Here is a 12,160-nt window from a genome sequence, read left to right on the forward strand (position 1 = left end):
AAGCTTATAGAATCAGGAAAGTTTGGGGAAAATTGGCAAGGACCCTACATCATAGATCGTCCAGCATCTAAGGGGTCATATTTCCTCCGTACTATTTCTGGAAGAATAATAGAGAAGCCATGGAATGCTTACCACCTTCGCAAGTTTTACCGTTAGGAAATTTTTTGCAATTTTACATTACTCCATCAATAACAAATCTATCCATCTATGTAGTTCGTTCTATGTTATCCATCAATAAAGGCATTCAACTTCCATTATCTTAGTTTGGTTGTCATTTACATTTCTCTATTCGTCTGTACTTTTACTTTAAACAATGTCATTCATTAACGTTCATTCTACGGAGGTCATTCATATTATGCCTTTTTCGGTCCAAGTAAGTCGCATTCATGCCTACTTGACGGAAATCCGAGTCAATAAGATGGTTATTCTTGCTCGGAACAATTATTGCAATACTCCCACAATACAATATCCGTGCTAATTCCACTACTAAGGCAATGACGTTGTGTTTTAGTTTGGTCACAGTGCACGGGTGACGACTTTGAACCTGTGACAACTCCAACAGTTGTCAGGCCGTGCTTCACGTTCGGTACAAATATTTTAACACCTGAATAGCTAGGTTCATGGAGCACGATCATGTCCCCTTTACCTTTCAATAACTTTCTCCAATGGTTCTATATTGGGAGGTTTTTCTCTCTACATGGGGGCGTCTCGTTCTTTTACATTCATAAATCAACAACACTAAGTTTTATACAGGTATGTTATCTGACATCACAATGATATTCAATAGCCAACACATACTTTATTTTTATTTTCATAAAAAGAATTTTTAGCTCTACGATATTACATACTCGCAATCACATGATCATTGGTTTGGGAAAATCCAATGGTTTCTTCCCAACTTTTCGCATATACAACTCGTACAAATCCTTGTAATTCATCTTCTCACGTTCTAGTTCATCGCCCGTTTCTATTAAAGTCTCTGTCAGTTGTCTTACGGACGATTCACAGTGTGCCATTTGCACGTGATCTTGGCCGAGCCGCTCGTTTAAATCTGTCATTCGCTTGTTATTTTTCTCTACCTCTTTTTGCGCACGTTTAAGTTCCTGATCTTTGGTCGCCACGAGGGACTTCAATTCTATCACATCTGCTTTTAAGTGTTTATGTTCCTCCATTATCTCACAGGCTTTCCCAAATTCTTCGTACGATCTCTCCTCTGCTTCTTCCGTCCGCTCGGTTAAGTTTTTGTTTTCGTCTTCTAACTCTCTGATGGTTCCGCTTAACGCTTTGTTTGCCTCTTCCAATTTTTGGTTGAGTATCTTCACTTTCTCTATCTCTTCTAAGGCATTGACTTCATTCGGAACGATATTTTTCTTCTCGACTTTTTCATGAATTTCTTTGGCCCGTACTACCGCCGTTTTAACCTGCGGCAAAAAATCTGATTTCATCATCTTTCAGACTTAAACACAAGTTTGCAATAACTGATAAAAATAATACTATCATACCTGGTTTATACTATCGAAGATCATTGACATTACTCTGTCATATTCTTCGTTGTTCTCCGTATTCTGGTCACATTTTTGATATTTTTCGAGCCCTTCCATTGGCGTAATCCCGGGCAATCCCTTCACTTCGTCTTCCAAGCTTGAACATCTCTGCTTCAACTACCAATTTCATCGGATTAGTGTTGGAAACAAATTTCTTTACCGTCCTAACGCAATAGTAAAAATCAACGGTCAACTTACCATTAACAGATTCTGTGGTTTTCCTCCATGAGTAGTATTACCCCTGACAGTACTTGCCAGTGGTTGTTGGATTCTTTGCTCCTGCATTTTGTTTTGCCGTTTGTTTTCTTTCACCAACTTTGTGTTCTTCGCTGCACTATCTTTTGTAAGTATCACTGTTTCGTTCTTTTCCCCGCCATTCTTTTCCTATATATACCAAACCAGAACGAGATATTACATTTCACCACACTTTTACATATCTATGTTTTCTACGGTACATACCTTTTCCTCTTGATGTTGCGTATGTATTATATTTCGTCTGGGATGTTTGGTGCATTGTAGTCTCGTCCCTCGAGGCATCATACATTGTAACGTTGGTTGTCTCTCTTGGTCTCCGTTCGCCCGTTTTCTTGTGGCGCGATTCTTTTGTACAATTCACTTTTTTGCTTGGCAAACTCAAAGACTAGTTCTCGCTGTGTTAACTCCGTTCCATCTTCTTTTTCACTATCGCTGTCGCTGCCGAATATTGCATTTCTGAGACTCTTACTCTTCTTCGCCATTTCGCTATGTGTCTCCTTGGACCTATCGGGCCGTTGTTCGATACCCCCATAATGTCGGAAATCAACGATATCATCAAAGTAGCTCAGATCTACCAATCTTTCGTCAGAGCATTCATGAAAGAAGAAACGAAGGTTGTTCTCTACTTCTTTGTCCAATTCAATATCCGGTAGTGTACTTTCGCGTTTTCGTTAGACACAAAATAACTTCGTGTTAGTCAACGGTTTACTCATAGTACAATTTTCAATACTTATATTTTGGCTTACCTCGAAATCTGTTCGGCACTTTAAACTCTGTCGGATTCCACTTCCCTCGCAAGGCGATGCAAATCTATCCCATCCGGTGTATACTTTTGGGAACCCTTTAAAACTTCGTTTGAATCTTTGAATTCAACTTCAAATTTTATGTACCCTTTCGTCGGATGGCTTTCGGTCATTATCAACGCGAAGATTTCTTGAGCCCCGAACCTTCATTAAATTCATTTTGTAAACGGTCGCTTGTTTTGTAAAGATTAACCGAACGATATTCGCAGTTGTCCCGGTGCAATTTGCCACCACTCCAGTAATTGCGCTATTTCTTTGCTCAACGGAATTGTATTCCTGCAATTTAATTGTGTGTAAGCCATTACTACTTCATCTTCTTCGACTTTCGTTTCAAATTCGTACACTTCATCCATCTCAAATTTCTCGACTCCTAGTATTTTCTGTATTTCCTTAAGCGACCATCGACGCGGTTCCAGGTAGTCGTTGTATCTGTCACCTTTTTTCCACCTCACCAAGTCTGCGATCGTCATCGAGTTTTCTTCTCGGTTATTTTTCGCCCGTATATTACTGTAGTTCTACCTGCAAAAAAAAAATCGGGTCGATTGCTCGAAAACCGGGTTCACTGAGTCCACAAGGACGAACCAGGCCAACTCAATGGGACACAGGTACGGTGCCCTTCCTTGGAGGGCGTTTCACCGTATCTTGTTTGTTCCTAACTCTTCCGATTGCACATGGCCAGTTTATTAAGAGCGGTTACGATGCCGCTTCCTTAGAAGGCCGCACTATATCGTATTTGGTTTATAACTTTTTGGGTACAGGCGCCTTCTTCTTCTTCATTCTTCACCATCGCGCACAACACCAACCAGTTCCCTTTTGTCTCATCTCCACATGTTCGATACAGAGAGTTCCTAAGAACATACTTCAAACGCCACGCGTACCATAATAAAACAAGAAAAGAAGAGAATACACCAACAAGAAGATACCGCATCTAAGTCAAGCTTCATGCTCGCGATGCTTTTATGATTCCAAGCAATATGCTTTGACGCCAAGCATTGGGTGTAGCGGCGCAATCTTTGGAAGTGCTTGTCAAAGGTGCTCTCGTCATAAAACAATTAACGGGACACCCCAATGTTTGTTTCCTTTCACGCATTACCGCCATTGTGGGGGTTTAAGGGCAACCACACCCATACGGTTTTCTGGTTTTTCGCTCGGAAAGGGACTCCACAGTGAACGGCTTGGATCGCCATTCATCCAATCACAAAGTTCCAGTTTCGACTCGAGGAGGACCTTTAGCGCAGAAACGAACACATAAAACAACGTACAAACCATGGTCCTCGCCAACCATGGCCGATATCTAGCAATATCGGCTATAGTGTAACGGCGGAAGGGGTGAGATGAGTGATGGAGAAAACGTGCACCGCTAGTCAAAGCGAAGACGAACGAAGCTGCCGTATCGGACGAAGTTGCGTTTTATCGCCCGCCTGCTCGGTTGATTGAGCTAAGATTATTTTTATGAGATGTGATGTGCGCTACAAAGACTTATATATAGGTTTCGAGGTTTTCCAGTCTTTGGTGGGATTCTTCTCCAACTCCAACTTCATCTCTACTCTCAATTCTTATCACATCCGAACACTTTGAGTCCAATTAGTATTTACCTTTCTTTTATTACTAAACTGACCCTACGTTTAATTTTCAACGGTATAATCCAAGTATCGCTATTCCGTTGGCACGCATCGTCGAATTCAAATTTCGTATTATTACGTAATGCGTTGATTACAAGTTTCAAAGAATCAATTTCGTTCAATTTTTTACGTGCATTTTTCCGCCATTTTTAACTACAATCGTCCCGTGATATGTTAATTTTACATTATTTCCGATAATTCACGAATTTTTCCGATCGTCCATAGTCCTATCGTTTACATTCATACGGCGACACTTTGTTATACATTCCGCTTTTACTTTTTTCTTATTCCAAGTTTTCCTTGCCGTTATCTTCTTTCTTTTGCCATGTGACCTTTGTTCGCATGACAAAGATGGGCGGTGTTTCGACCCCCACCTACGGGCAAACGCCCATTAGTAGGGTCTTTATTTTATTCATTTAATCAACGGGGCTAAAGCCCAATTTGCAATATCATGGATTAATGTACGGGCCCATTAACTCAGTGTCTAAGGTCAACCTTAGTCACATGGCTTGCCACTAATGTACATTGATTTATGTCCGATTCATTATCGGTTGACAGGTTATATTCTATCACAATTACTCAAGCAACAAGATTACTTGAGCCACAAGGACTCTCTACTCTACCTATATAAATACCACATTATTTTTCATAAAGGAACTACGTGGAAACTTGATCCCTAGAGAATAGATCTTGGGTGCGTGGCGATACCATTATTTGGTTCAGTTTCATCTCCCCCCAACATCAAATTCCTCTATTTCTTAGTGCGTTCTTTACCATTGCTCTCGTTGTGTTGAAGCAGTTTACTGCCGAAACAGTAGAACAAAATCAACATAGAAATAGTAAACACAACTATGGAAACCTTAAAAAACTCTATACACTACTACGTAAAAACAAACCCAAGATGACCTAGAAAGAAACCAACACTGAAGACAACAAACCAAAGATCAAAACATTTCAATAAATAATGAGAACCGTAGAGAAAAAGGATAATCAAGAAGATGAACCTTAGAAAAATCCATTATCAAGATTTGTGTTCTTATCCTCCATGAAAAACCTTACCAAAATCACGAAGGACAAGATAACCAAGAAGATGAAGTAAAAAAATTGGAAGCTTTGGAGGTTTGAAAACACTTTTATAGTTTGGCACAAAAATCGAGGTGAACAGTGTCTCATATCCATACAATAAAAACAAGCCATAAATTACTGATAGTAGATCCATAAGTTGCTGGTTCGTGATCCCACAATAGCTAAAATCCGTTTTCATTTTTGTTGGGTTGAAATCCAACGGTCATTAATCGCTGGTATGTATCGCTAAGAGAATCTAACGGATAGATATGACTGTGCATATCAACATCAGAAGTACAAGAGGAGAGAGAGAGTGTTGCAGAGGAGAGAGAGTGTTGCAGAGGAGAGAGAATGTTGTACGGAAGGGCAAAAGAGTCAAAAACTCATTGAATTGGTCAAAATTGAAAGGCATGGCTGGTAGGAGAACAATGTCGATTTATCATAGACGATTCAGACAATTACCCCAGCTTGGCTATCATATAGTGTACTGTGTACCCCCAATTATTGCGTTTGTATGGAAAATTATTGCTGTACTGAAATTGGGGTTAATTCAAATTTGTAACGTAAATTTGTCTTGATACGTAATTCACACTTCAAGTGTTGTTGAGTGATAATTACAATATTGTAGTCAATGGAATTTCGAACAAACACTCTCTAAATTTTGAAGCAGCAGCTTCAGACAAGCAAATGCAAACCACAATTGATCTGCTAGGAGATGCTTCACCATCCGGCAAGATGACACAAACCTGTGGTGTAGGTGTTAAATCAATAGGACCTGCATAGATTGGCAGCCCCCACCCAAAATCCGCACACTCGTATATAGAAAACCTTGTCCATTGAGTAATTGTCAATTTTCCAGCAAATTCAAGCCTCATGGGCCTGTCTACCTCAATGTAATCGATCGTTGATCTTACATATTCCTCTGTTACATTCTGGCGTGCCTCACGAACTAACTGTGCTATAGCTGAGAGCTGTCCCTCTACCAGTTGTGAGACACTGCTTGTTGCGCATGCTAAGCACACCACATTGCCATAAAATCCCTCTTTCAAAGGTGGGTTTGAGAGCTTTTGGCGAGCATTTACCGAAAATGTTAACCGAAGTTCATAGTCTAGTGGACGTACATTCAACGCTTTTACCCAAGACCTCCAGATATGTGCAGCCAACACATCAAAATTAGTACATCCTTGACCGTCATCCGGTTGAGCTAGTTGTTTAAGTTGAACTTGAAAATCTTGGCTAATCTTATAACACTTCTGGACTGGTTTGGCTTCCCACAAAGTTGCAGTCAGGCTTGAGCCGTCGTCAATTCTCATGAACTCAACATGTGGAAATTTCACCACTGGAGGTTTCCTTGGCTTGAAAACTTCCCTCTCCCAACATGGCTTGGGAATTGTCACAATGGCACCAGAACGCGCTGTAGCAGCCCAAGCACCTACAAATTGCATTGCACCTAGCCCATCAACTATGCAATGGCAAAGTCTTAGGCCAAGGCTGAATCCACCACAACTAAAAGTTGTTACTTGAGCAATCACCAATGGCATGTCAATCACCTTGTATGCCGCCTCATTAGGGAATCGATAAATCAATGGTGTCCACGCAGGGTTTGGTATTTCCAGGCATCCTAGATCATTAATAGACATATCCGTATGTGCTTCAACCATGAGTACACCTTGATTTGGTCCAAAAAATATCTCCAACTTCCGATTCTTAGTCTCCCTTAGCCTACCAGAAAATGGATAATAAGGAATTAAAACATTGGCTAGAGCGTCACTTAGCACTTTCCCAACTGATTTCTTGTCGCAATTTGAGTTAATTGATCGAAAGAAGTACACTGTTGGAGTGAAGACACGAGCTCCAATCATATCATCAAGGTTTGATAGGTATAAAGAGTCGCCCGAATCAGCTGGGATTGGTCCAGCCGGAATGACTGTACTTACATTGTCAACTGTTACCGAGACATTGAGGTCATCGAAATGGAGCTCTTTAATCCCTGAAGCCATGAACAAAGTGTAACAAGACAGGTGGTGAGTGGTGTGGGATTTGTAGTAGATTAGTTACTATTTATGTTCGACATGCAAAGACCATTTTACAGTGTTGGTTGTTGGTTTGAAGTAGTTGATGGTGAACATAACCATGAAGTCTGTATATAATGATTTTGATCAATTCTCAAGCTTCCCATGTTGTCATTATGCAAGTCCCCAGTACGTACTCTCTGATTCATATTTTTCACACAGCTGCAATTAAACATTGATCATAGTTCTCTATATGCTCATCATGAATTTTCTGCTCCATCCTCACTATACCGAGCACACATTGCATCCTAGCTGTCTAGCTGAGGGTTGCGTCAAGTTTGTGGTAGGTATAAAAATTTGTCATTTCCTACAGCAATAATAATCACTCCTTACTAAAACTAATATATATGGCTCTAGGCATGATTCATGTACGTAACTAGTTTTCCTCAGTAAATCAATATATATGAGATAAAACTAATTGGACTAATTTCATCGCAATTTCGTATTGGATTCATAGACAAATCTTCAACTCCATTTACTTGGTTTGTAATTTTGTATTGGCTCAGCATAGACCATACTTGTTTATTTATGTCGGTTTTGGTTGCATGTATAGGATGGTGAACTTTATTTTTGTGTCATTACTATTCACGAGGCAAATTTGGTGTGAACAGACAAGTGACTGAAAATATCATAATGGACATTACTTTATATCCAAGTGAATGGATGAGCTGACACAAGAAAGAATGGCAACAGCTCTTCTTTCTCAACTTCCTTCTCTATCCAAATCTTTCCCTCCAAATCTTCCCATTCTTACTAGTGTTTCTTGCATGAGCAGACACCATAACAAAGTCTTTCTTAATAGAAGCACTCGTAGCTGCTCTGCAATACATAGTCTGGAAAATGAGTACCAAACTCAAGGATTCAAGGACACTACTGGTTTTGGAAAGAGAGAACTTATGCTATTTGGGATTTCTTCTTCAGTTTCAATGCTCCTCTCCACTGCAGGTAATCCAGCTCCAGCCTTCCTATGATTTTCTAAGCCATTGAAAGCACTAGAAACAGGGGATGAGCATTGAATTTATAGTGTAGTGTGAGGTATATATCAGTGTAGAAGGGAAGAGATATAAGATAATCTCTAATTCAATATATGTGGATGGTTTAATGGTTTTATATTCTTGTAAACGTTATAGTTGCAGCTGCGGCGACTGAGACAGATAAAAAGTTGAAGATGGCTTTGGTAGTTGATGATATAAATGCTTATTCATTTCTATATCCATTGGAAATGCCATCGAAGAAGTTTGTCTTCAAATGGTAAGTACATTACTTAGTTAGCCAGATTGAATTCTTGGTTGGCGTAAAAGCAAATGTAGTACATGTATCTTGGGGAAAACTGAAATTTCAAAGTGTTTGAGGGCTTTAGTTCTGTCTTTTAGGTGTTCCCGGTTCCCACTACTAAGTTTACTGTAGAAAATTATGTGAATACAATAAAAACCCATGAATGCCATGTCCTTAGAGTGAGATCTAACAAGAACAAGACACCGCCTTATGCCCTAAATAAATTCCCAATATTTAACAAATTCAATCAAAATTTGATCTGCAATAATCTTGCTCTGTACCAAGCCCAACCTATATAGTATATACATAGACTTGCTGTTGGTTAATAACTTTTCTGGCATTTAACATATACTGATATACTTATCTCTAATCATAACATTTGCCTCGATAATAGGTCCAGAGTGTGGATATGAATATTCCTGTACATTATAATTAGGTAGCACCAGTATATTCTATTCCGAAAGTATCTGCATTAGATGAATGGTTCTCACTTACTCCGACAATACTTTCTTTTGCTTGGTAATTCCATCATTCTGATAGAAAATAAAGAACAACCTAGCTCGGTATATCAATTTGGTGGCATTTTCTTCAGTTTCTATTGTCATACAAGTAACTAAGCTAGGACAATCTAGTTTCTCTATACTCCTAATCTATGTATGAATGCTCTTTCAACCAAAAACATTACCTGACTTCGTAATTGCCAAATATTGTTCCACTTCAGCTTATCCAGATTGTATGAACTATAGTCAATTGGAATAGCATAAACCCTTTACTTGATGCTTACACATACAGAATAGAGGGTTATTAATTCTAAAAGGAGGAGCAATCTTAGTAAGGCTTTTTTTTTTACTGAAAATGCTTGTCAACATTTCAGGCTTGTGCCTCCTCTCCCCTTTCTAGATAATATAGAAGTTCTTATGTTTATAAGTTCTATTCGTTTACTGTATACATGAGACCATTTTCTATTCTAGCTTCGTTATTTTCCGAGTCCAATTTGTAGGGTGGAATCCAGAAAACCAGAGCGATATTCATCAGCTGCACCACTATCACGTAAGTGTACTTTGTCCATTTCAGTTTGTGTATCAAGGTTTTCTCCTATCTTAAGGACAATAGAGTATCAGAACAAGATGGAGAAAGCTTCCTGCTTATATTTGCCATATATGTGGTGCAGATGTATGAGCTTCTTATAGATATCTTCTAGTTCTAGAACTTCATTGTTAAGAGGAATGAGCTACTTGTTTCCTTTCTTCTTCTTTTAATCCTTTCCTTCTAGCATGAAAACCTAGAACACACCAGTTGGTTAGGTTAGTGCACTTTGATCAAGTGGAAGATAGAAATTTTCCTATTTCCGTACTGAGTATTCTACATTTTCCTTTGAAATGTGACGTACTACTTTTTTTAAAAATTTGAACAAGATCAGTGAGTACATGAATATTTATTAAATAACTGGAGACAGAATCATTAATCAGGGGATTGCTATTTTACAGCTGATGCTCGCCAGCGCATTGTGTCTGAGCGTGTTGACATAATTGATAACCTCATTATTTCTGTTTCGGTAACTCTACTGACGCCCTTATGCTACCTATCTTTTCAGTTTCTCTTTCTTGGACTTACAGAAGTTTCTTTCTTCCAAACAGATTGGTCCACCAAATTCACAGTTCTTAAAAATGAATGACAAGAATACATGGGATGCAAAAGATGTTGCTGATTCTGTCTTGTCTGACAAGTCTGCATTGGTATTTGGTTCACTCAGTTATTCACTTTAGATGATATTAAAAACCACCTAATCACTCACTATGTTTTGGAATATTAACGACTAATTTATAACTTAGTCCTTTCACTAATGGACTTCAGCCATTTGTGGATTGCTTCATTTGTTAAATTATATATTAGCAATTATAACCTGTAACTGATGCCTTGAGGTAGACAGGAAGTAAGTTACGTACTTATGTAGGCATTTTCAAATTATAGTCACATAAAAGAAGTATCACTTGTTTATCTGCACTCTGTATTTACTACTGATACTCAAATGGTATGTTGCAGCGTGTCACCTCTGCACAACGCAAGGCAGAGAGTTCTGTTCTTGATACACATGTTAACGAAGTAAGATGAGATTTTCTTTAACATGATTTTTATTCCATTAACAAAATAATCCACATCCAACCAGCATAAAAGTTGTTGTTAGTATTTCAAAGTGCAGACGCCAATTAATTGTTTTTGGAACAGATTGATGGGGAGCCTTATTGGTATTATGAATACCTTGTCCGGAAATCACCTACTAATTCTGTAAGAAATCTCTCCATAAGTCAAAACCTGAGTTCTCTGAGTATAATTGTGATTATCTTTATGTCCTGTGAAATTATGCAGGCTCAAGAATCAAATCTTTACCGACATTATGTGGCTTCAACTGCTGAACGAGATGGTAGGTCTTAAGAATGTTGTTATGAAATACTTGGATCTTAGTAACACCACAAAGCGTTTTTACTGATATCAATGTATCTAATGCTCCCTTCTTTCATTTGTAGATGTGTCCTCTGTAGCCTCTGTCCAGCTCTGCTAATGCTTTTAGACTTTCTTCTTCCTCATTGCTTTTTTCCGCTTTTCTGCAGGTTATTTGTACTCTTTGAATGCCTCTACTCTTAGCAAGAAATGGCCGTTAGTAAGTCCCCCCCCCCCTCTCTCTCTCTAAAACCTGGAGCAGTCCTTTGACCAAACCTGACATATGTATCTGCTTTCTACTTCTTTATGTTTTGCCTTTGGATCCACTTCTTCAGGATTCAGGTTTACTTTTGTTTGGTGGTCTTTGTTTCTTTTAAAAAAGACATTTGAGACTTTCACTTGATCGTTCTACAGATAAAAACCTTTGAAACACATTCACGGCTTATGCTTCCACACTTGCCGTGGTGAAACTTGAAAGCTTCTATAAAAAACGCTGTGCCTGGAGGAAAACATCAGGCAAATATATTAGATTAGGGAGTCCTTACTTTACACTACCCCCTTGTTTTTTAAGCACTCGACATTTACGCACAAAATTTTACCATTTTAGCTTGAAGGACCACACCATATGTTGTTTTTATTGCTAAAAGGGAGCAGCATTTATCTTTTGTGATACAGATAGGACCCGTGTTAGAGCAAACAGTTGCTTCATTCCGGCTTCTTCCTCCTACAGATAACTATGTCCCTCCATTCAAAGATCCTTGGAGATTTTGGTGATAGCATTTTTTAAATTTTCTAGAGACTTTTTCCTTTTTCCTTTTTTTGGCTAGGACTAATATAAGATTATAAACATACCAACTGTCTATAATTATCATTTCCTCTGCAATGCAATTTTGTTAAGATCCGGAGCACAGATTTGAGTATTACTTTAGCGCCTTCTTTTGATGTATGCCTGTTTATTACGTGATTATTGAACCTTTAAGAGGCGAGAGGCGAGCACAGAAAGCGAGCACAGAAAGGACTATAATGTGATGACATATCAGTTAAAATGTTAAATAGTACGTTTTATGTTGATCAATGCGAAGGCT

The 12,160-nt window shown here is 38.7% G+C and overlaps 2 protein-coding genes and 1 long non-coding RNA gene across 3 annotated transcripts; 1 reads left to right on the forward strand and 2 right to left on the reverse strand.

The window, feature by feature from the left end:
* Positions 1-231: 231 nt before the first annotated feature.
* Positions 232-2,139, reverse strand: LOC147510868 (uncharacterized). The gene is made up of 2 exons (XR_015216888.1): positions 2,004-2,139; positions 232-1,928 (listed from the first exon to the last, which is right to left on the reverse strand). It is a non-coding gene; the product is annotated as an uncharacterized LOC147510868 (long non-coding RNA).
* Positions 2,140-5,903: 3,764 nt separating this feature from the next.
* LOC147510869 (HXXXD-type acyl-transferase family protein) lies at positions 5,904-7,289 on the reverse strand. The gene has a single exon (XM_086599349.1). It carries the CDS (start codon positions 7,287-7,289, stop codon positions 5,904-5,906), a length of 1,386 nt encoding a protein of 461 aa, XP_086455475.1.
* A 692-nt stretch (positions 7,290-7,981) lies between these two features.
* PPD5 (PsbP domain protein (Mog1/PsbP/DUF1795-like photosystem II reaction center PsbP family protein)) lies at positions 7,982-11,983 on the forward strand. The gene is made up of 10 exons (XM_086602700.1): positions 7,982-8,306; positions 8,492-8,612; positions 9,637-9,686; positions 10,124-10,191; positions 10,274-10,372; positions 10,680-10,739; positions 10,863-10,922; positions 11,004-11,058; positions 11,246-11,295; positions 11,751-11,983. Exons 1-10 carry the CDS (start codon positions 8,021-8,023, stop codon positions 11,847-11,849), a joined length of 948 nt encoding a protein of 315 aa, XP_086458826.1. The 5' UTR covers positions 7,982-8,020; the 3' UTR covers positions 11,850-11,983.
* Positions 11,984-12,160: the final 177 nt, after the last annotated feature.

This window comes from Coptis chinensis, chromosome 3, assembly GCF_015680905.1.
Source record: "Coptis chinensis isolate HL-2020 chromosome 3, ASM1568090v1, whole genome shotgun sequence".
NCBI classification, from domain to species: Eukaryota; Viridiplantae; Streptophyta; class Magnoliopsida; order Ranunculales; family Ranunculaceae; genus Coptis; species Coptis chinensis.